Below are 25,241 nucleotides of genomic sequence, written 5' to 3' on the forward strand. Positions count from 1 at the left end.
CCATGTGCAAAAAGGTTGGACCTCTGTAGGTTCCTTATGGATTATGAACGATGAATTTAAAGTGGATTCTGGAACTAAGCATTAATACTAAAGCTATAAAAGTTCCAAAAGAAAATGGAGGGGAGGGGCCCTGGGGATAAGAATGATAGGGTGATAATGTCTGATTCATTCTACTAAGCGCATATATAATTACATGACCTGTGTTACTCTACATCACATACAACCAGACAAATGAGAAGTCATAATCCATTTACATATGATGGGTCAAGATGCATCCTACTATCATATATAACTAATTGGAGCACAACAACAAAAGAAAAAGTTTAAGAAAAGTTGGGCTGGAGGTACAGCTTAGTGGTAGGGCTCATTAGGCACGCACAGGGCCCTGGGTTCATTCCCCAGCATTACCAAAAAAAAAAAAAAAACACTGATAACAGTCTACTTTAAAAAATAAAAAAAATGTAATTCTGCTCTTTGGAAAGTAAGACAGGTTGCCAGAAAATATTTACAGAGCAGATGTGTGAGAAAGAACTTACACCTAGAACAATAAAAAACCATATACAGTGTGTGTGTCTTTAATAACAAGAAAACAACCAAATTTTAAGGTCAGAAGAATTGAGCAGAGCCAGTTTCTGTGGTGCATATGCCTATATGTAATCCAGAGATTCAGGAGACTAAGGCAGGAGGATCACAAGTTCAAGACCAGCCCCAGCAATTTAGCAAAATCCTCTCCCCAAAGAAAAGGACTGAGAATGTAACTCAGTGGTAGAACATTCCTGGATTTAATCCCCAGTTCCCCCACCAAAAGATAAAAAAGACGTGAATAGAGAGCTAAAGAATAAAAGGCCTCTGGAGTCATGGCCTGTGGTAGATTGTTTGCCTGGCATGTGTGAGGCCCTGGGTTCAATCCTCAGCACCACATGTAAACGAACAAAAGATGCATTGACAACTAAAAATTGAAAAAAAAAAAAAAAAGAGACATATATGTGGGTGTGTGTCTGTGTATACACACACACACACATACACACATGCACGCATGTAAATAAATACATGAAAATTGACCAACATCCTTTGTCATTTATGAGATCCAAGTTAAAACACCTTGAGATACACATCCTTTGAAGAAGGATGCACATCCTTCTTTTGCACATCCTTTGAAGAAGGTATGTTTCCTGTGGCTGTAAACAAATGCCCTCACACTTTGTGGCTTTTAACAACAATAATTTATTCTGTAACAGTTCTGATTGCCAGAAGTCAAGATTGGGTTGAGCAGGGATGCATCACCTGGTGGTGCTGAGAGTGACCATTCCTTGCCTCTCCCATCTTCTAGTGACTCTTGGCATTGCTTGGCCTCTGGTCACTGCCTACTTTCGAATTGCCTTCTCCTCTAGAAGGACGCTTGGGATGACATTTAATCCCCCTGCATAATCTAGTACTCTCTTCTCAACAGCCTCCATTGATCACCTCTTCAAAGGTCCTTTTCCTACTAAGGAGGTGATCACAGGCTCCGACAACTAAAATGTGGGTATTCTACTTCGGGAGCCACCTTGCAGCCTTTTGCGGCTAAAGTAGCCATTGGAAGGAAGTGGACAGTGCTCAATGCTGGTAACACTGTGGAGCAGCTGAAGTCTCACACCTCATTGTTGGGCCTGCAGAGAGTGATAAAGCCAGTTTGTAAAAACATTTCCCATTTCCTGTAGACAGATATATTGCAGTACGTCACCCAAGTACCTACTCCACATTAAAAATGAACCATTGTTACAATGGAAAGTCCACAGGAGACTAGCCTAAGTGTTGTAAGAGCACCGTAGACACTGATTATAATAGCATGCAGGTCAGGGCTGGTACATAAATTGATGCTCAATATTTACTAATTGGATGAATAAAACTTATATGAATGATTAAGGAATAGTGTGTAGCTTAATGTTTTCTTTTACATAAATAAGGAGAGGACAGTTGTTCTAGAAATATGGCTAAGAAAATGGAAGAAAGCAAATATATCTATTCCTGTTATTCTATACAAAAGTAAATTTAGAAGAAAAAATTATTCACAAAATTATGGGGTTATAAAGGACTTTTGGACATCACCCTCGGTAGAAACTATAATGAAAGCCATATTTGGTTATATAAATTACTAAGACTCTTACATGTTAAAAAATGACTATAATAAAAATCAGAGGGCGTCTCTGTTCCCCCTTTCCTAATAGTTCAGGTTCAGAAGCTGTTCTGTGTGGCTCTCTGGCTGAGAATTGCTGTCCCGGAACTCTCTTCCCACATCAGTAGCAATAGCAGATCCACATGGGGTGCTGGCTCTGTACTAGGCAGTGCTCTCAGCCCTTGGGTTCTCATGCTTCTCATAGCAGTCCTGGGAGAGATGTTCTAGTGTGATCCCATTGTCCACATTACACAAAATAACTGGTAAGTGAAGAGGTGAACTTGGCCACAGGCCGCCTTGCAACAGTGGTTGCATTGTTAACCTGCTGTTTTCACTGTTATGGAGTCAGCACACCACGTTCAGGTCTACCTTTTCGTTTGAACTTCACACTCCCATTTTCATTTACTCCTGCTGTCTTCCCTCCTCTCCTGGAACTCTGTCCTTGGACCACCAGGGGGTGCATCCCTGCTCAACCCAATCTTGACTTCTGGCAATTTAGTTAAATTAGTTGGGATTTTGGAGTTAATTCCAGAGGGTCATAATGACAGTCAGTTGATTTTTTTTTTTTTTTCACGTAAAAGAGCAATTTTAATCTTTTAAGTAGTTCACAGTGTTGATTACCCAAGCAAGTACAGGTCTGTTTGTTAACAAACATCTCAAACTGGTGGGCAATATGATGTCCTCTGTATTTCAGGGATCTGATTGCTGTTTGCTTTCCAGATTTTCTTGTCAGTTAATGACAATGCTATCAATATAAGTCATAGGAGTTTAGCAGAATGTGGAGAAATCACATCTCTCACTAGATCAGTAGCCCTTTTTGTGTTTCAGGTTACATTCGCTGATCCTTGACAAAGTTTTAATACACCTTCTTTCATTTTATTGCACTTTCTAGCTTACTATCCCTTCTCCTTTTAGCCAGAGACATTGATGTCATCATTATCATGTAATTATGTAGTCATTAAGTGTTTGCCTACATGGTATAGGGAGCACCTTAAAGGATCTATCCTGAAATTGTAATAACTAAAGAAACCTTGCTTTGTTTCAAGATTTGAAGGCCATATAGAGATCTGCCCACCAGGCATGAGTCATTCAGCTTGTTCAGTCAACAAGAGTGTTCTAGAAGCCATCAGAGGAAGACTCAGATCGTTTCATGAACTCCTGCTTGAGCCACCCAAGGTAGGTGATCCATCTGAAGCATGGCTGGCTAGCCAGCATTGGGTCATTGCAGAGTCTGCTCCCTGGGAGTCATGGGACGGGCTGTGATCAGCACATGCAAGATAGGTTCAAAGATGTGTTGCCAGTCCTTCTGCTCCCGCACTAAATTGATGATTGAAATAGAAATTGAACTGAATACTTGTCTGCTTAGGAAACTCAGATTTTTGTTCGTTCTGTCTATAAATTCTTGGAGCCTTATGTTCCAATAAAATAAGCAATTTTTTTCTTATAGCATGTTCTTTTCACATCCTGAGGTAAAGTTAAATTTTCAGGCTCTGATCTTTGAAATTACATTTTCTTGTGAATAGTGGAGACAGTTGGGAACAAATGAACTTGTTTAAGAAATAGTGGGTTGAAGTTTCAGTGTGCGGCATGGAAAGCATGGGACCCGGGTGTGAAGTTTTCAGGAGGGACCATGTGTGTGCAAGTGTGGACAAGTGGAAACCTGCAAAGGAGGACATCAGCGGTATGTGTGTGGCCTTCTAAAATACCCAGTGGAAAACTGTGGTACGGTATCAGCAGGCCAAGTGATGTTCCTCCTGTCCACACCGTGCCTCTTGGAGTGGGCCACAGATTTAGATTAGGGTAAGAAGCATTTACTTCTGAAGTCAGATAAAGTATTCTGTCTTGTGAGAGTCCTGTTTCTGCACTAGTTCTCCCACATTCCTCCTTCCTTTTGCCCTGTATGTTTAGATCCACTGTACTGTACAGTGTGTATCTCTATGGCTGTCTTTTATGTGGGTTATTGCAATTTTAGAATACTTTTTTCTCGGTTCTATGTAAGATGGTTTCGGTTTAACAATTTGGGGAAAGGGGAAGCACAGAATAGGTGTGTCCATACTCTCTAGTCCAGCATCTGGATTGTCTCTTCAGATGTTCTCTAGTGCTGTCATTGCAAATTAGGAATTTCCCCTTGGCACTTAGACTTTGTGGAATCCTGCTGGGCCGTTTCAGCCATTGCAGCTACTGCAACACATCTGCATTCAGCCTGTGTTGGATGTAGACCGTAGTGTGGGCACTCAATCACTCTTGTGGAAAGAGCTTCTATTGGTGCTTAATAGTCAGTGGCATCCCTCAAGTCAGTCCTAGGAACAAGAAAAGGAGGGTAAAGAAAGAAGAGGGTTTAGGAGAGGAGAACATACAAAGGGAAGATGGAGGCAGGGGAAGGAGCAGAGAGAAGAGGTATATGGTGAAGGACCTGGCCTGTTTCCTAAGTGGCCCCTAGCTTCTCCCTAGGTGGACGAGTAGGCAGCATTTGATGGTTCTTGGCCATCAAATTCAAGACTGAGGTGCATTGTGTTGCAGCTTCTCTTTTACTTCAAGACTGAGCAGCTGACCTGATTTTGTTAAACCATGAGGAGTGTGAGCAGGCCTTGAGGGTTTTGCTTTCATCATTGCTGTGAGCACACAGTGCTAGGCAATGGCTCCGCCCACTATCTTAGGCAAAGGCTCCACCACTGACTTGCACTCAGCCACAGTGAAGCTTTGTTAGTTAACCTTACAATTCCCTCTGGAGAAGGGAGTGAGACATCTACTGGTCTTGTTGATGGACCTTCAGAAGGGGCATTGTGGCTGCCAAGAGTGCCATTTGTCACTCTTCCCATCAGACTTTTAACATTCTGCTTCTTCTTCTTTTTTTTTTTTTTTTTTGGAGTTGTAGATGGAAAGCATGCCTTTATTTTAATTGTTTGTTTTTGTGTGGTGCTAAGGATCAAATCCAAGGCCTCATGCATGCTAGGCAAGCACTCTGCCACTGATCTATAGCTCCAGCCCCCATTGCTTCTGTCTTTAGTAATTTCAAACTATAGAAATCTCCTTGATGGACAAGGACAAGTTTAGGTTAGTCATGTTTCAGGTTTATGACACAGAGGCATGTATTTTTATCATGGATTTGATATAGACTAAGGACTATGTTCCAAAAGCACTTGTAAACTCTTTTTAGTTTCTTAGATTTCTGGTCTGAATTTGAAATATTCTAGTTCTGTTTTTGTTGGTTCTGTATGTTTTCTGCTCATGACAGATTGGAATATTGGTAGGGGTACACTTGATTTCTTAGAAATTTATAGTTCAGGGAAATTGCTTGATTATTTCATCATCTGTTAAAGCTATGAACAGTGGCTTATTTTCTCCTAAGCCTAGAATTTAGTTTAAATTGTTTGTGGGGTTAACTGTGTGTGTCTCAGCATGTAGACCTTTTGCTTTTTTTTTTTTTTTTCTTTAACTGTATTTGATTGGAAATCTTTTCTTCCTCAGAAAAGTGTGATGAAGACTACCTGGGGTGTACTGGATCCTCCCGTGGGGAACACTCGGCTGAATGTGATTAGGTTGATATCTAGCCTGCTGCAAACCAATACCAGCAGTATAAATGGGGACCTTATGGAACTGAACAGCATTGGAGTCATATTGGTAAGATTCTTCCTCACAAGAGATTTGAATCGCCCTTGATATTCATGAATCTATAACTCAGCATTACAAATTGACAGTATATATCAATGACTTTCTAAGTCTTATAAAAAATTTTGAATGCTGATGATTGTTGAAGAGTCACTTATTGTTGCTGTGTGAAGAAGTGTACGATACAGCCTTCCAAAGATCACTAGGCCCTCCCCAGCAGCCTGATCTCATACAAATCATGCCTGCCAGTTGTAGCACTGGTTTCTGTTCAAAATTTGCAAAAGGATGAGCCGTCATCTTCTTTACATTGGGGTATATCTCATGGATCCAAGGCCATAAGGTCTTTTAGCTTGAGATAATTGTTAATCTCCTCTGAGACAGTTGTTAATCTGCTCATCAGTGGAAAGGAGGAGGAAAACCTCAGGAGTGATCTGGGCTTCCCAGGCCTCTGCATTTCCCCAGGCCATGGTTTGAGCTTAGAATGCACAACCCAGCTCCAGAGCCTGTGTTTATTCTGACCATTCTGCCACCCACACACAGCACAGGAGTCATGAGGGTTAACACTTAGCAGGTTTCACAAGGTATCTGGTCATAGCATACATTTAGCAGATTTGGGGGGGATGTTCCAAATGACGTATTAGCTCACTACAAGATTGGCGTTATAACATGTACCTTATACTTTCATATGCTACCAGGTATAAAGCTCCTGAATATGAGGGAGTTATCTGTTTTTCAGATCATACCCAGAGAGGGCATACCTTCCGTGGGTACTGAGTGGTAAGGCCAAGGCTGAAGTAACCCAGTGGCAAGCCAATACATACCATCAACCATGCCACTGTACTTCCTAGGGCCACTGAGATGTTTTCGAAACTGATTAAGTGACATTTTACTGTAGAACATAAAGTCTTCTGGATGTGTCACTAAGCCTGTGTTTTCATATTGAAATAGTTAAATTCAGCTATATTGTAAGTACATTTTGTGCTTATAGAAATTGTCTTTTCTTCTGTGATGTTTTTGCCTTTTCCAATACTAACATCAAGGGTAATTTGGAAAACCCTTATGCTTTTGGGAAGATCACGTGCTGCCACCTCTCATAGTTTTGCTACAATTCTGGGAGTTATTGCACTTGACATGGTGTCATGCACAAAAGCACCAATAAATACTTGTTGGATCAAAATGAAATTCTTATAAATCTCTTTGAAAATTTTCTGAACTTATGTCTGCATTAGTTGCTTTGAATACAAAGTACTTAATTCTCTGAGAAATTTATTCCTATCTTTTCTTCATATGCTTATTGTTGAATTGTGTTAGATTCCATGCAAATTTTGGAATGTTGCATGAACAAATACGTTGTTTATGCTGTTGAGTAGCATCTCAAACCACTTGAAAACAAATGTGTCCTATTCCTAGTAATTGGACCGAGGAGCACCATTTTTCCTTTAATAAATCACTATTCGGTAAAGATATCAAAGAAGTTGTTTAAACATTGTGGTAACTAAAGAAAACACTGTTTTTTCTTTTGTAGGACATGTTCTTCAAATATACTTGGAATAACTTCTTGCATACACAAGTGGAAATTTGTATTGCACTGATTCTTGCCAGTCCTTTTGAAAACACAGAAGATGGCACAATTACTGATCAGGACTCCACTGGTGACAATTTGTTATTGAAACACGTGAGCTTATTTGGTTTTCTTTAACTTCTACTGATTTCTCCTTATTGCAGTAAAGCACTTTAGTATGTGACATATTGAAATTTAAGAACAGATTTTATTTAGATTTCACTGTCATGTGTTCATTCACTTTTAATAAATGATAAAAAGTCATTAGATGAACTTTTAAAGAAAAAAAAATCTAAGTTGGCCTGTTTTTTTGGTAAAATTGAGTTTTTTAAATATATCTTTTGGATGCTGGGTTCTGTGGTGCACACCTGTAATCCCAGTGGCTTAAGAGGCTGAAGCAGGAGGATCACAAGTTCAAAGCCAGCTTCAGCAACTTAATGGGACCCTATCTCAAAATATTATTAAGAAAAGGGCTAGCGATATGGCTCAGTGGTTAAATGCCCCCAGATTCAATCCCTGATGCCATAATCAATCAATAAATAAAATATTATATATTTAATTATATTTTAATATTTAAAAAAATGTGTGTGTGTGTGTGTGAGTTTTATATCCCTTCATCCATCCATTGTCCATCCTTTGGAGTTTAAAAAAAACATAGAAATGTAAATACTTCAGAGAACTTCGAAATTCATGGCATTAAGAGTTTGGTTTCGGGCTGGGGATATGGCTCAAGCGGTAGCGCGCTCGCCTGGCATGCGTGCGGCCCGGGTTCGATCCTCAACACCACATACAAACAAAGATGTTTGTGTCCGCCGAAAACTAAAAAATAAATATTGGAAATTCATTCTCTCTCTCTCTCTCTCTCTCTCTCTCTCCCCCCCCTCTCTCCCCCTCTCTCCCCCTCTCTCACTCTCTCTTTAAAAAAAAAAAAAAAAGAGTTTGGTTTCTGGGGCTGGGACTGTGGCTCAGCCATAGTGCACTTGCCTGGCATGTGTGAGGCAATGGGTTTGATTCTCAGCACCATATATAAATAAATAAGATGAAGGTCTATCAACAACTAAAAATATATATATACACTTAAAAAAAAGAGTTTGGTTTCTGATGCTGAATACAGGCCTGAAAGTTTGGCAAGGCAAGTTCTGTGATGTTGAGTGAGACTTTTCTTGAGGTCTCTGCTCTGTAAAATATATGGTGATTTTACTGGTTAGTCTCAGATTTCTTCTGAAGTTCTGTGGTTTCATGAAGGTTTCTAGCTCATCCTTGGGTTACTCTCAAACCTGGAAGATAAGAAAGACTAGCTGGAAATAGCCAAGTACTGGGCAGCTGGACCACCATCTGAATGAAGCTGGCCTTGCACATCCACTGATGAGCTCACAGTAGCTGACATTGATGTGCAAGGTTTTGATAAGACATGCCTGTTTTTAATAACAGTGTGATAACTTCTGTACACATGGAATTTGTGTAGCTCAAATTTTAAAAGTACGCATATTGGTTTAGATTCTGAATTAAAAGCCATACTTCTAATTTCATTTTAATTTTGGTCAGGCTCTGTATTTTTGACCGAATTTTCCCAGCTACCATATCTTGTCTTTGTCTTAGGTCACGGGGTTTGCTCACTTGGGACAGCCCCGTGGCAGTGTGTTTCCCAGTACATACTCTTGGGGCATGGGTCCTGTTGATTCCTGCAGTATTCTGAGGATCTGAGGCAAACTTGTCCCCTGGTTGTATGTGCGTTGGCCAGTTTCCTGTAAAACTTGCTGCCCATGCACACACCCCTGTTCTGTCCAGCTAGTGATCTATTTTATTGTAAAGTTTCTATGTTTTGACATTTAAGTAAATGCTAACTAGAATATTCTTTTTCTTTTCTTTTCTTTTTTTTTTTTTTTTTTTTTTTTAGCTCTTCCAAAAATGCCAATTAATAGAACGAATACTTGAAGCCTGGGAAATGAATGAGAAGAAACAGTAAGTAAATTTTTTTCAAAAAGGATTGTTTGATTTAGAATTTGAAGACCCCCCCCCCATACACACACACCCTGCCCTCCTTAAAGAAAGATGAAATAACTTACATTTGTAACAGATAACATATTTTTTTATTCCCCCACTCCTGTCCCCTTCTCCTCCTCCTTAGTAGAAATGTTTGTGTTGCCTTTGGAACCCCTAGGCCTTTTTGGAAGTCTATTTTTTTTTTTTTTTTTTTTTTTTTTAGAAAAAACGTGGAATTGAATGATGAAGAGTCATGAAGTCAAGTCCTTGTTGATGGTGGTTAGCTTAGCATGTTTGTCTTACTCAGAGTACATCAGGTTCCCATTCTCAGTGTAGAGTTCAGTTCCTGGGTACATGGAACTAAAGAGGGGAAATTGCTTAATAGTTTTTTTCTTAGAAAATTTTTTGCTAATTACAAGGCTATGAGAAATGTTAGTTGATATGTGTAACGCAGCTCTGTCATAGCAGCTGTGTCTATAGTAGGCATTCCTCTGATGCCCTGGAAGCTCTGAGGCAGCTAGCATAGGGCAGGTTTGTGAAACACTCTTTAGATGCACTTCGTGTGTGTGTGTGTGTGTGTGTGTGTGTGTGTTTTAAAATAGTTGTATGTATTAATGGATTACTATGTGATAATTTGCATGTATGTGTGGAGATCAAATTAGGAGTGATCAGCATTTATTCATGCTGGGAATCTCAAACTCCATTTCTTCTGGTTATTTTGAGAAACGTGATAAGTTATAGTCACTCTGCCGTGTGCTGTAGCATACCAGGGTTCACTCTCTCTGCCCTCTTCCTGTTCCCTTTCCTGGCCTCTTGTGGCCACTGTTTGACTCTTGTTTGAGATTTTCTTATTTTAGCTCCTACATGTGTGAGAACATACAGTATTTGTCTTTCTGTGCCTGACTTATTTCACTTTTAAGATCATGGCTCCTATTTCATCCACATCGCCTCAGATTGACAGGATTTGATTCTTCTCATTGTGTGTGTATTTATCATCTTTTCTTTATTCATTTATCTGCTGAGAGACATCTTGGCTGTGTGAACTGAGCTCCAAGAAATATGGAAGTGGAGGCATCTCTTCCACAGCCTCATTTCATTTGTTTTTGGTAGAGTCCCGGTAATGGGATTACGGAATCCTATGGTATTTCTACTTGTCATTTTTTGAGGACCTTCTCTACTATTTTGCTAGTGGTTCCACTAATTTATGTTCCCACCAATTGCAGAAATACATTTTGCTTTTTTCCTTATGATTGCTGGCGTTTATTTGTGTGTTTTTGATGGTAGCTACCTCATTGGGGTGAGATAGTAGTATCTCCTTCTGGTTTTGATTTGCATTTTCCTGATGACTGGCAATGTTGAGGTTTTTTCCCTATGTCTGTTGGCCATTTGTGTGTGTATTAAGAGATGTCGGAATGGAACCCAGGGCCTTGAATATGCTGGGAAAGTGCTGTACCACTGAGCCACATCCCCAGGCCTGTTTGCCCATTTTTAAATCAGATTGTTTTGCCCTTGAGTTCCTTAAATGTAGTAGATATTAATCACTTTGTGGCTGACTAGCTTCTAAGTATTTTCTTCCATTCTGTCTCTTCGCTCTGTTCATTCTTTCCTTTGTTGTCCAGCTTCCATTTATCTTTTATTGCTTTTGTTACCACTGCTGTGCAGGTCTTACCTGCAAACTTTTGTCCAGCCCAATGTCTCAAAAGTGTTTCCCTTACATTTTTTCCTAGCAGTTTTAGTTTCAGGTCTTGCATTTAGGTCTTGGATACATTTTTAGGTGATTTTTAAGAGGCATCTACTTTCATTCTTCTGCATGTGAATCACCAGTTTTCCCAGCATCACTTTTTGAAGAGATTGTGCTTCTTTTTCAGTCAGGTTTATTTAGGTAAAATTTTCATGTGGCAAGATTTCATCCTTTTTAGGTGTACAGTCCTAGAAATTGTGACTAAGGCATGAAGTCATGTAACAACCACCATGGTCAAGACAGAATGTTCCCATCTCCCCAGAAAGCTGTCTTGTAGCCCTTTAAAGCTGATTTTCTCTAGGGAGTTTTCTTGCTGCGTAATCTCTACTTAGATTTGTCTGTATCCCCAGGAGAGCTAGGTGCCTCATGACAGATGTCAGCTTTACTTTGTGAGGTTTAATTTTTGAAGATTAACTTAAGAATTCGTAAACTAACAGGGTTTTGATTTGACTCTGTGTGGGAGATTGGCATTTAGTTTGTGTGGCAAGGGACTAGTGTGTGTAAACGTCAGACACATTATTCCAAACAGAGCTCCTTTTGGGAGTCCTATGTGTGGCCCATTTGATATCCAACCCCATCTCGGAGACCATCCCGTGCCCTTCCTAACCTTCCGTTCTTTCTTCACCGCAAGCACCTAAGTATCCTGTGTACTCCGCTCTCCCTGTGAGCCCATCCTCTGAAGGCCATCTGAAAGTGTTGCCCCCACTTAAAGGTGTCCTGAAGCAGATTTCCTGATGTGTCCTTACACCAGAGGCTTGGAACACTTTGGAAGCCCCAGTATAAAGCCTTGCAGAGATGGGCCTTTGTTCTTACCTGTGGGCTGTCCATAAGAGCACTTGGGTTTCTGGATCTTCTTTTTTCCCTGTACTGTATGCTCTACCACATGCCCAGCCCTTTTTGTTTTGAGCCAGGTTTTGCTAAGTTGCTCATGCTGGAGTTTCTGATACTTATTGTGGAACTAAAAGAAACTCTTAGCATATTGAGATCAGCCTTAGGGATTGTGAACATTAGGTGACCCCAAGCCATTTAAGATTTTCCAGCAGATACATTTTTTTCCTAGGCCAGCCTCCAAGCACAGGATGAATTTTTAGTGGCTTCTGAAAGGTTTTTCTCCCTTAAGAAAAATTGCTACAGTTTGTACCCCACTATCTGTAATATAAAAGAAAAATAAAATCTTTCATGGAGTTTAAAGGCTTGATACTTTGTAAAGAGGCAGAAAAATTATAGTGATGTGAAAAGTTTGTCTAAATGTAAAGGTGGATCATGGTTGGGAAGATTAGACCCCCTGGGAATAAAAAGGAAGGAGGACTAGGTTTATATGCCCATGTTCAAAGTGGTTTATTGGCAAGTGCAGGTTCACTGCCTGTCTTGGCCAACCCTTCAGATCTCCAGGTCTTACCTTGAGGAGTGCTACTTGTAGATAATTATTTCTGTCAATTGATAGACTAAAATTTAATGTCTTTTAGGAAAACAAACCAGCAAAATTCTTCCCTCCATTCTACTCTTACATTAGACATCAGTGAGAGGTACATTTAAGAGACTATAATTAGTGATTGTTTTGTATATTTTGAGGAGACTGTGCTGTCCTGAGGTTGCGTCTGTTCTTCCAGAGAGTGGTTCAGGCCTCCTGGCCCTTGCTGCTCAGGGACACTCTTGCACCCTCCACTCCTTGGTTTCTCCTTTTTCTCTCCATTGTCATTCTCTTTGGTGCCCTGTTCACAGTATTCACCAAGTGTCTGTCATGTGTGGAATATGAACATTTGTCCTTCCCCTTGTCAGGGCCGAGGGAGGAAGACGGCACGGTTACATGGGACACCTCACAAGGATAGCCAACTGTATCGTGCACAGTGCTGACAAGGGTCCCAATTGTGCTGCTGTGCAGCAGCTCATCAAAGGTGAGTTCTCGCAATTTGGGTTACATCTTTGTGGGATCAAGGGTAAATAGAAGTACTTGGTAGCATTTTTAATAGCTGTTTGTGGAGTTTCTTCATGTTTTACAGATTGGGAGATTTAAATGTGGGTCTTCACTGTTCTTCTGTTCAGATTTCTGCCGTCCTTCTAGTAGGTGCTGGCTGGCTTCAGCATGCTGGAAGTGTACCCATTGTTGTGGTTAAACATTGCTCACTAAATTGTTTAAACTTTAGAGTATTTTGAGGTCCCCCCAAATTATTTTGTAGATCTCTGTCTCACCTATGCTTTAAATTCCTTTAACTGGGATACTAAGGCATTTGTCAGCATTTCTTCCATATCTCCATCTTTAAAATGAGGGGTTTTGGCTCCTAAAGGACACTTTCCTCCCTACTATGTAAATTTAATCAGCTTGCAATTAACTTGAAATTAACTGCAAATACCTTTTAATGGGAACCCAGGCCCTGAATCCTCTTCAGAAAGGGAACCTCAGGGCTCTGTGGGCTCTGGGCTCCTGTCCCAGGAGCAATACTCTGAGACTCCACTGAATATGTGACATGTGATGTCTGAAACAGTTACTTCAGAGTGAGCTGCAAAATTGTGCCTCCCAGTGTATCCTATTTTTCTCTTACAAATATTTGTTCAAGAGGCTGTTGCCTATTGCATGTGCACTAAAAGTTGTCACCCAGTAATGAATCCGTTCCTTCTCATAGTTTATGTCCTTATCAAGGAGAAATGTCATGCAATTAAGTTTTCTAGATTATTTTCAGGGAAGTTGTGGCTGAGTGATATGTCTTGTGCCTGTGTGAGTATGCATCTGTGGGTGGGTAAACCAGAATTGTCAGATGACCCGCTTAGTGTAGTTAGACCTCCAAATCATAGCCATGGTTTTGTTTTATATGAAAAGTAGTTGTATATCCTTTTTTCTAAAACTTGTCTAGAAGGTTGAATTTCTCCATTGTAAATGCATTCACATGTTAGCTCAGAGGCACACATTGTCTTAGGAGACATTGTCTAGGCATAGTTTGAGAAGCTAGTCGGGTCCCAGGGTTGGTAAGTCGGCATGACTGTCCTCTCCCATCCTATGGGTCATTGTACTGATAATGCTTTTCTTTTCTCACTCCAAAGATCTTCCCGACGATGTCAGGGAGCGATGGGAGACATTCTGCACAAGCTCCTTAGGAGAAACAAACAAGAGGAACACGGTAGATCTAGTACGTTTTACAAGGTTGCATTTCTATTTGTTCTTAGTGCTCTTAAGTCTTTCCCATTTATTCAGAAAAATGTAAAAGATCTTCCATTTGGCCCAGTAAGCACAGGCCACAGATGAGTATATATCTCTCTCTTTGGAACAGAAGTCAGTATTTCTTGCTCATTGTCTAATTGGCTCCTAATTACCTGCTTTGGATGACAAAAGGGCTCTAAAAAGCCACCAATTTCTACTTCTCATCATTTCCTTCCATACCCTGCTCCCTAGGCACCTCAATAGCAGCCTCTGCCTTTTATTCTGTGGGGTTTGTGTCTTGTTTCAGGTAACTTTGGTGCTTAGAAATCCTAAATATTCCTGTGGATGTTTTCTAATGTTACTAAGTTTACTCTCATTTTTGGTAATTCCCAGTGGGGGAAAATTTTGTACATGACTTTGAAACTCTAGCACTAAAACCCTTAACAGAATTGGTACTTTATAGCCAGGGAATAATGGCACTGATAATTTCTTAAAAATTATATTGGACTTTGGAATGTATTTTTGTTTTTTTAATGCATTAACTTTTAAGGTAAGTATTGCTTTGTTTTTGCTTTTAAAGATAACTAAAGCATTTTCTTTTGTAAGCATCTGCCAACTGATGAGGTGGCAGCCTTGACCTAGGAGTAGTGCTGTCCAGCATTTAATTTGTCATTTGAAATTCAGGTGTATTCTTAAATTTCTAGAATATAATAACACCTGAACTGTTAGCTTTTCAAGTATCTGGTAGCCTTGTCTGTTGAGAACATAACTGAAAGACAAGAGGGAAGCAGCTCTGAAAGTAGCTGAGCAGCCACGAGCTGACCCATCTGGGACCACACTCCCTCAGGGGTCTGTGCCTCTGACTCAGTGGACTGCCTGACAGATCTGGTTAGCCTTTTCCAGTCTTGACAGTGGTAGGGTAATTGCTTTTTAAGGTGGATATAGTGGTATAATTAGGAAGTATGAAAAGTTGTAAGAGTTATGAAGTAGACCTCACTATAGAAAGAGAGCTTTGTGGGACCATTTAATTAAAATGAGCCCAAGGGCTTATGGGAGCTGCATCCCATCAGAGAAACTGAATGTTCATGCTGATACTCTGTGGGTTGTCAAGAAAAGGTTAAGGTTTTTGTAATTGTATTACCATTTTAGTTAGTTTTGGGTTCCTTTCACTAATCAAATTGATTCAAATAATTTAAGCTGGACTAGTTACCAAAATATCATCTGAGTGTTCTAGGTAGTCAGGGTTTTTTTTGTTTTTTTTTTTTTTTTTGTACTTTAAAATTATCCTCCAGTTCTGTGAAATTAACCATTTCATTTTAGAGGTTCCCATATTAATTCCTTATTAACAATGCAGGCTAAATGGAGTCTCCTTTAAGGGGATTTTTTTTCCTTGTTATCTTATGATAAAGGAATATTTAGAAATGTTCTGATTTTGTTTGGGAAACTCTTTCTTTTAAAAGTATCCTTTGAATTACTTCAGAAGAAGAAGTCAAAAGTGTCCAGTTAACTTGTTATCAGGCTTTTTAAAAAGACTTCCATCTTGGGTGACTCAGCAGATTCCTCTGGTGAGCAGTTCTGTAGTAAAGGAGGACTTCATTGTAGTCCAGACAACACTCCGACCCCTCATGTCGCCAGTGAATCTGCCGTGTGAGTATATAGATGCGTGCATGTCCCCATGGAGGGCACAGACCCACAGCACCCAGGACAGGTTCAGCCCCTTCTGAGTCAATCAGTCACAGGCATTTACACCTGTGTTGGATGGAAGGTCACCGTGAGCTCCATCCACCACTCAAACTGGAGCACAGTTCTCCTTTGCAGCATCATACTTGGCCTACATGTAGATATTCAACATAAAATGAAGTAGGGAGAAGTTGCCTGTATAACAGATAGGTCACATTTGTGGAGCCCTGCTACATTGCTGACATGTAATGAGTTAGCCCCACTCTCCGATCTTGCTGTCTCTTGAGACAGGTTGGTCTCCAGACCTCTTCAATTCTTTGGTCCCAAAGCATAAGTCCTTCCTGGAGGGAATTTTGCTTTGTATTGTTCAAGGGCTGCTGATCTTCCAAGTGTTTGAAGATAACTAGGTGTTAATCCTAGGTCACTAAGGACATTGTAATTGCCCTCTCCAGACTATGTTTTTTTGCCCAAAATGCTTTCTAGCTGTTATCTCTGTGGGGTTGGGAACTGTGGGAAAATAGGTATTGTGAATTAGACTGTAAATACAACTTGATAAATACAGGAGGCTTTACTTGCCCGAGGAAAAATAACAAGGAGAATGCCCACACGTGAAAGTAGTGAAAAAAGCACTTGCCCTTCTAACATGTTTATCATGGACTTGGCAGCTGGGTAGTGGATTGCTTATCCCTGTCTCTTTACAAGTAGAAAGATCACATCTACTGCCTTTGCTTAGTTGATTTTAGGATGGCTCACCAACCTGCCTGGCGTTTATTTCAGCTTGAGTTCATATATTGGTATGTTGCCCCGGCTGGTTCTTATTTTTCTGTTCACAAAAAGGATGCACTCATTTATATACTGCATACTTATCTGTCATGCAGGGTCCTGGCCCAAGGACCTTTTCACTTATGTAGCTATATCAGCCCCCAGCTATGGTTGCTTATAGTGCAACATTTTAATTAAACCCTGGGATATTTGAAGTGCTTTAGTCTTTCAACCGCATCATGCCAAAATGTGTGCATGGTAGATTCGTACATTGTCGTTATGTTTTTATGTTGGGGGATTTCTGTAAATTTTGTGTTTTAATTATATGCAAGGACTTCAGTGTTTTTACTAAGCCCCCAAACTATAAAAATCGGCAAGGATTTAGATAGATAATGAAGGAAGTTTTGTACTAACTTCAGAAAGTTGAGTTTCACTCTCTGCTTCTCTACAATGGGGAAAGTATTAGTCCTTTTTTTGCCATTGTTGACAGTGTGTGGAGGTGGTGTAGAGAGATTGGAGCACACACTGTGACTTGCCTGGCAGGAGGTTCAAGTGGAAGCAGATGCTGGTGTCACCAGCCTTGGAGTGGGCAGATGCTGGGCCTGCAGTGGGGCTACTCGAGTGGTGAGGAGATGAGTCTGAGCTCCCACTGCTCACTGATGGGTTTCAGAGCTTCATTGTCACATCGTGCTGGGGGTTTCCTTGGCAGTCCCCATGAAAGGCACCTATTTAATCTTTCTTCTAACAGTTAATAAAGCTAAAATTTTTATTGTGAAAGATGGCAACACCTCAGAAGCTCTCTTTGCATGGCAGCAGCAAGTGGGTACTTCACTTCCAGTAGTATATCAGTGTGGCCTGAGTGTTGAGCACTCATTGGGTTTTTTTTTTTTCCCCCATTAATGGTTGTTGATATCTGTTCTTCAGAAAGGTTTGAGTGCCTTCTGCATGCCAGGCATGGAGGGTAGCAGTACTAAGAAGATTGGCAAGGGCCCTGCTTTGAAAGACATAGATAAGAAATGAGTAAGGTGCACAGTGTCATCTGCATATTTCAGATGACAAATGCTCAGGAGCAAACATAGGGAGGGAGTTAGAGAACGTTTAGACAGATGTGCAGATGAAAATAGATGGTCAAGAGACTACTGGTTCCCAGTGCCCATGCGCTGGTATCAGAGCACCAAGGGAGAAGATAGAAGACAGAAGGCCAGAGAGGCACTGAACAGCCAGAATGTGTGTACCCTGTTGTCCACAGTAAACACCTGAGATTTTATCTTTTTAAAAAATTTTAGTTGTAGATGGACACAATACCTTTGTTTTGTTTATTTAGTTTTTTCATGTGGTGCTGAGGATCAAAACCAGTACCTCACATGTGCTAGGCAATCGCTCTACCACTGAGCCACAACCCCAGCCCTGGGTTTTTAATCTTAATGAAATGAGAATCCATTAGGTTTTGAACTAAAAAGTGATGTACATTTTTGAAAGATCACTGTGATTGCTGGTTGAAAACAGAGTTAGAAGCAGGAGACTGGCCAACTGGCTTGTTAGCATTAGTCCAAGGGATGGGTATGGTGGTTCACTGATAACGGACTCACTGTAATGGACTTGCACTCACGGTAATGGGCTTGCTGAGGAGCGAAGGGATTGTGAGAGATGTCATGAAGGTAGGGGGCAGATGTGGGTGGCTGCAGGACACACCATGACCAAAGATTTTAGCCAAGAAGAGGAGTAAAGGTGGCACTTGCTAAGATGGAGATTTCTCAGAAGGTGTGGTCCCACAGTGCAGCTGAGTACCTCTGTCATGTGGGAGCTGAGTGGGGGAACTGTTTAGGATTCTGCATAGCAAGTTTTCCCCCAGGTAAGCTGTGGTCTTTCCAGTCTTTCTGATAGTGCATTCAAACTGGAATGGCTCAGGTAGACTCGCACCCTCCCTCAACATGACAGAAAGGTGTGTGCATAGTGTTGCTGTAACTAAGAGTAACTTGCTGAGGAAAACTAGTTTGCTCTTGGGGAAGATCTTGTGAATAGAATAGAATAGAGGGTGTCACTGGATCTGGCGCTTAGTAGTTGTTCTACAAAACTTTCCTCATCTAAATTGGTGAGCTAATGAACTCTGGTTTTCTGGTTAAAAAAAAAATAAAAATCCAAGTATGAAGATGTATTGCATCCTGCTTGCACCCAGCTAGGAGCAGCCAGTGGTCTTGTTCTTCCTCCTTCAGTGCGTCTGGCTTGTTCTATGAGTTGTTCTGTTTCTGTGCTCCACCACGAAGTTGCACTTCTCACTGCACGTTGGCTGAGCATGATATGCGCCCAAGGCGACTCTGAGTCTGCTTGACTGCAATTGTCCCATAAGGTGACAGCTGCCTGGACCAAGCAGCATCCCATACCATGGGCTGGGTTTTCCTGGCCATCCTGGTCCTGTTTCCCCAGCTGTTCACTTAAGTTGCTGTGGACTCAGGCAGGCACCCTTCGTTGACAGCAAACTCTGCCTCTGATTTCATCAAGCCAGACTAACAGTTGGAATGTGAGGGTTCTATACCTTTGGGGGGGTTGGGGAGAAGGGGACCAGGTCACTGCAGATATCAGCTTATTACAGCTGCATTTCACTTGGGCTTAGTGTCTTTTTACCAAAGATGGTCAGACAAAGCAAAAGGAATAATGTAACCTTTAGGCATTGATTTACTGAGAATTTCAAAAGCCATACTTCCTACAGACCTATGTGGGAGGGTACACTGGGCTTCTTGAACCAGTGTGAGAGCAACTTTGAAAGCAGACCAGGCCAGTCTCTGTAATTCCAAGCTGTTAGGCATAGTCTTAAGAGTTGGCAGTTGTCTACTGCTAAGCATAGTGTCATTCTCTGCCCAAAACACTTCTACAAAAAATACAGGAGAGATAGCTCATCATTTCTAGAATTTTATAGACTGTTCATATTTACCACTTGCTGTATAGCAGTTACTATTATTAATTCTGTACTTAGTCATTTGTATATCTTATTTCTAATTGTTAATACATTTTCCCCTAATTTTGTATGACTTTTATGAATTAATAAAAATCACTTATCCATGAGTTGGTGAGCACATTTGTTTTTCCTTAATTTCTAAGAGTTGATTGTGCATTCTGGGGTCTTTATGAGCAAGGAACTGTTGACTCAAAATCAAAGTTAGTGTTTATGGACAGTGCTTTTCTTAGTGTGGGCAGGAAATTCAAATTTAAGTGAAATAGTTATTATATTTAAACCCCACCTTTTTAGTGGTTCATTAGTAATCCCTGGGGATTGCAGTTTTGCCTTATAGGCCTATCACATCATCAACTATTTTCGTATTTTATCTGCACCATTACTTCAGCCTTTCTTATTAACATTTAATTGGCAATAATTATTAAAGTAACCACTTAAATGGAGTGACTCGGCTCCTTTTTGTATCTAATTCCTGGTGATGCTGGTGATGAGGAGTGAAGGAACCAGAAGTGGGCCACAGCAAGCCAGGAAGCCAAACCGCGTGTCGTGCCCTTGCTGGTTGGGTGGGTTTGACAACTTAACTGTTACTTTTTTTTCTGTTACACATTGAGAGAAAAACTAAATGTGATTTTTTTTTTTTTCCGTAAAAATGCTGATACAAATGTCCAAAACTTTCCTATGTTAAATAGTTTTTTACATTTTTATGCATATAGGTTACAACCTGCCATATTCATTCATCCAGTGATGATGAAATTGACTTTAAAGAAACGGGTTTCTCACAGGATTCCTCTTTGCAGCAAGTGAGTCATGCCTAAAGCTTTGCTCTTTATTTTTATTTTAAATGCTTAGTTTAGTTGCCATTTGCAAATCACCTTGGAGTCAGATTATGTATTAGAATGTGATTTGGGTTATTAGTTAGGCAAAAGCATTTACAATAGTGAGGGGTTGGGTACATGAAAGGTAGGTTTATACTGATTTATTTCTAGGGAATGTTTCTTACCTGATAACAGTGAGTGAATTTTCAGGAAAGTTGAATAATGCACCGTAGAGCAGCAGTGCATGCCTTTTCATTAACTGAATAGTTAGCAAGTCATATCACATATGCATATTACACAGACCTCACAATAAGCGAGTTGTTGCTTAAATAGATTCGTGTAATAGAGACTTGTCGGTAAGAATAATAGAAATAAGACTTGAAAAATTTAAGTAAGAGTGAACTTTCACAACATCCCTGCACCAGATGACTCTTTAAAACAATTCCCTGTTAATGGTATGTTTCTTTAAGTGCGATATTATAGTAACATACAAATTAAGTTTTACTTGAAGTAATTCCTTGCCACCTCTATCCTTCTGCCCCCCAATTTGACTCCATTTATCAGCTGCTTTTAATTTGGGAGGAAAAGCAGGATGTAACTAATAAAGCAACAAATGATTTTACTTTCCTGCTGGTTATCAAGTTTGGGAACTAAAAAAGAAGCTGGTTAGCAAGTGATGACTGTTTTATGGGGAAATTGTCCTGAACTAGGATTAGATGGTCTTGGCCTGTAAATTGCTTTGGTATGACAGCAGAGTTAAGGAGACACCTTCCCCATTCTGCACTGAATGTTGCTTGGCTTCTTTTTCCTCCGTCTCTAGGCTTCGTCTTTTACCAGGGCCTGGAAAAGCATCAGGGGAGAGTTCCCTTGTCTTTTGGCATGCCTTTCATGTTCCAGTGTTTCTGAGGCTAAGCAATCGTTTGGTTTTGATACAAAGGTAGTTTAGCATTCACCGTTCCAGATAGATCTCAAGTGGCATGTCCACACTTGGTTGGCCTCCCTGTTGCTTGACACGGCTGCCCTTTGGTAGCCTGTCTTCTGAAGTTAGAGCCAGAGAGTAGCAGGCCTACAGGGAGCACTGTAGAGCATCAGTGCATGCCTTCTCAAAAAGTAGCACCTTGCTTTCATGAAGCACTGATCAGCCAGGTTGGCCCACTGTGGCTGGTTGTGAGGCCTCATGCCTATAAGCAGTCCTGTCTTGTCCCCAGAATTCTCTGGTATTTACCCCAGGAAGCTATTTGATAGTGGTCTTTCTATTGAAGCACTTGCAGAGTACCAAAATAGTCAACCAGTCATGAGTGCTGTACATTGCTGTACCTCTGGAATGAAGCTTGGTGGTACTAAATATAAATTGTCTTGGTCGGATGCCTGAAACATCTTAAAATATGCTAGTAAATTTGGAACTCCCAAATTCCAGAATTAAGAAAAAGGATGCCCTGAACTGTTGTTGTTGTTGTTTTTAATGGTGCTGGGAGATCAAACCCCCAGGTCCCAGCACATGCTGAGCATGCATTCTACCCCTGAGCTATGCCCCCAATCCTGGAATTCCAGCTACTAATTAAATGTAGAATTGATTAATTTTAGGCAACTAGAAAGTGAGTTTGCTTATTTCTCATGATATGTGATTCCAGAGTCATAATCAGTTCTGAAGAGTTTTCTAACTTTTTGTTTTGTTTTTATTGATGCTGGCTTGTATATAAAATAATCCAAGTCATAAAACTGACTGAAAGGACCCTCATCTAGTTCCTGCCCAGTCTTGTGAATTTTATTCACACCTCATAAACCTCTAGAAGTAGAAAGAGTATCATTCTTTTCAGATTGACAGGCTTCCATAAACTTTTCTTTGTATAAAGCAGCTGTGGGTCATTTGAAAATAAGAAGTAGGATCAAAAGCATTATTTATTTAGTCATTTATGTTGGGGAGAGTGCAAGTCTAGGTTAATTTGATATCATCATTATCATTTTAAACAGAATATTAGCATGTGTAGCAGCTTAAAATTCTCATTCACATGTGAAGTTGAGCCTTTTGTAGCCAAAGCCCCCAGGTGTAGAGAGCCCAGTGAAAGTCATTTTGCAAGTGAAATGGTTATTATATTTAAACTGCTCCTTTTTTGTGGTTCATTAGTAATCCCTGGGGATTACAGTTTTGCCCTACAGGTGATGTTCACATGTCACCTTGTGAATGCCTCACAGTGTCCATGCTGCTGCCTATACTGTTCTGTCCCCATCCCTTTTGGGTTTCCTAATGTCAACTCCTTGATGCCCATTCTCCTGGTTCTGTCTCTCAGAGGTGTGAAGGGTGAGGCCTCTTCAGCCTGCAGTGTTTGGATAATTCAGGCCCACGCCACAGAAGGGCTCTGGTGATGGTCTGACACTTCTTCCACCTCATACTGCATCATGGGCTATGTAGGCAGTCAGCTCAAAGTGAGATCACAAGCTGGTTTTGTGACTGGATGGCAGTACTGGTAGGAGGTTTGTGTAATGAAATGGATGGCTCACTTCTTAGTGTCTTTGGATAGTTCCAACTTTGGCCAGGTTGACAGTCCTAGAAATTGTACTAATTGCACAGCTGTGTGGTGCATTCCAGATTTGGAGTTCTCCAAGTTCCATGTACTTTCAGTACACCCTTAAGTAGAATACAGTAGCAGTCTTCACTTAGTGGATTTTGCAGCTTTGATGGCTTTATCAGTAAAATCAGGTTTGAAGTGTGGAGTGCTTTGCTGGTTGTCTCTTCCTAGAAGCCACAGTAGACCCAGAGCTGATGGAGATGCCCTCTGAGATGCACAGGTGGAGTGGTGCAGACTCACACCTACAGAGTGCATATGGGCGTCTCTGTGCAGGTGTGAGTGCATTTGCTATGCACTTATGCACTTACTGTCTACATTCTGATGATGGAGTAAAAAGACAACTGGGAGAGAACCTCACCCTTCTATGACCAAATGTTGCCTTCCTGGTAGAATGACATTCTGGTTCTTTAGCATGTCTTAAAAGTACCAAGTGTAAGAAATAATGGCTATAATTGAGAGGAGTTGGTTTCTTTCTTTTTGATTTAATGGAAGTGAATGTTGCCTGTCATGTTTACCTTTCATATGCCCAAAGTTCAGCTTGTCATCCAGAACTTGTCCGCCCTCTTCTGCTTTCAACCAAATTCCCAAGGCTCAGTTTTCGTTTGCACTCCATGCTTTACCCCATGCTACAAAGCCACCTCTGCAAATATAACATGATTGACTGTCCTGTAGCCAGCTGTCCACTAGCTCCATGCCCCCATGTGCTCACATAATGTCATTTCCGTAGGCCAGAAAGGGGACAGTGTGGGGGTTTGTGTGAACAGGGTGATGGTCTTGTGTGAGAGGCAAGTGAGGTTTGGGGTTCTCTGTATCTAGCCAACAAGATGCAGCTCTTTCTTTCTTTCTTTTTTTAAAATACTTTTTTAGTTATACATGGACACAGTATCTTTATTTTGTTATTTTTTTTTTTATGTGGTACTGAGGATTGAACCCAGTGCCTCACATGTGCAAGGCAAGCGCTCTACTACTGAGCCACGATCCCAGTCCCAAGATGCAGCTTTTTTTCAGACCTAAGCAAAAGATACTTTCCAAAGCCAAATATAAGGTTTGTTTTTTAATTACCTTCCATTTGGATTATCTCTGCCATAATTCCCTGCCACCAGAATGAGCAATCGGGAGTTAATTGTCAGGGCATTTCTGTAGGATGCATCTGCAGGGTAGACTCAGGGCTGTACTCAGCTGTGGACCCTATAAGTCAGTTTGACTTGGTCATGGCTGCCTCCTTCCAGCAAGTGGCCACAGAGGTGAAGCTCAGGTCAGCCAGCCACCCCTCCGGGGCTGGCCTGTGGGGGACGGCACCTCTGTCCACTGGGCAGCACACACATTGGTTGGTATGTATCCTGTTGGTCGTCTGGGTTAGAATGAGGAGGTGGCACTTTTCTTGGTGTGTCGTCGTTCCTGACTCGCTGTTTCTGTCTGCTTCCTCGGGCGTGTGTGAAGAGTGTAGGCACTTTCCATGGAGCCCATTAGAGCATTCCCTCATTGTTCAATTAAGAAAGCACACATGAGCCGGGCACCCACTAGGTAGTGATGTGAGGAGGCCTCTGACATCTTAGGCTTTCTTGAGTGCTTTCAGATGAGCTTGAGAACTTTCTGTCCTCTACATAAGGTAGGTAGTGTAGAAGTCAATTCTGTCTCACACTCTGCCCAGCTTCTGAGACTTCAGTCTGTTTTTTTAGAAAATGAACTGTCCCTGAACATTTTGTTTGTAGGATCATGATATTTTTCATCAGTCGTTTTTGCTGTGGTGGATTGGGTACCCCAGGGATGGCAGGGAGGGTGGGTGGGTGGTCGGTGCTTGTTGGGTCTTAGGGTAAAGTTGGTGTGCTATGAGATGGCTGATGCACCTTATAATTTCAGACTAGCCACCAGATCACTTCTCAGACCTCTCCCTAAAGATGATTGACAACAGAGGACAGTGTGGTCACTCAGCATTTCTCACAGTGACTTGTGCAATAGAACTAATTGTGAACCAAATTTCAAACATGTTTGGCAAAATGTGTCTGAAATTATTTGATTAAAAACAAACACACCAACTTTTAAAGCCATATGGCTATGTAAATAAAATGATTTCTAAAACACAAATGGGCAAATAATATGTAGAATGTCATTAGAATCATTATATCACTGTCACTGGTCCTGGGGTTGCCAGGCCTTTTCTGATTATCAGATGCAACAAATGACGTCCAATTTTATTGACCAGTTTGGCTTCAACGATGAGAAGTTTGCAGATCAAGATGACATTGGCAAGTGAGTATGTCTTCCTTTTGTCACGGTCACTGCCT

General features: G+C 40.9%; 1 protein-coding gene across 21 annotated transcripts in view; it reads left to right on the top strand.

Moving 5' to 3' along the window:
- The window catches only part of Ppp6r3 (protein phosphatase 6 regulatory subunit 3), a 134,868-nt gene that overhangs the window by 84,444 nt on the left and 25,183 nt on the right, over positions 1-25,241 (top strand). For 15 of the 21 annotated variants that reach the window (XM_076847728.2, XM_076847709.2, XM_076847713.2 and 12 more), the window contains 8 exons: positions 3,202-3,331; positions 5,624-5,776; positions 7,290-7,439; positions 9,223-9,287; positions 12,829-12,944; positions 14,086-14,171; positions 20,288-20,374; positions 25,109-25,206. In XM_076847728.2, the coding sequence (XP_076703843.1) occupies positions 3,202-3,331; positions 5,624-5,776; positions 7,290-7,439; positions 9,223-9,287; positions 12,829-12,944; positions 14,086-14,171; positions 20,288-20,374; positions 25,109-25,206 (885 nt within the window). The remainder of the gene's footprint in view (positions 1-3,201; positions 3,332-5,623; positions 5,777-7,289; positions 7,440-9,222; positions 9,288-12,828; positions 12,945-14,085; positions 14,172-20,287; positions 20,375-25,108; positions 25,207-25,241) is intronic. The other 6 variants (XM_076847729.2, XM_076847715.2, XM_076847730.2 and 3 more) reach the window with 3 other exon arrangements.

This window comes from Callospermophilus lateralis, chromosome 2 (genome assembly GCF_048772815.1).
Source record: "Callospermophilus lateralis isolate mCalLat2 chromosome 2, mCalLat2.hap1, whole genome shotgun sequence".
Taxonomy (NCBI): Eukaryota; Metazoa; Chordata; class Mammalia; order Rodentia; family Sciuridae; genus Callospermophilus; species Callospermophilus lateralis.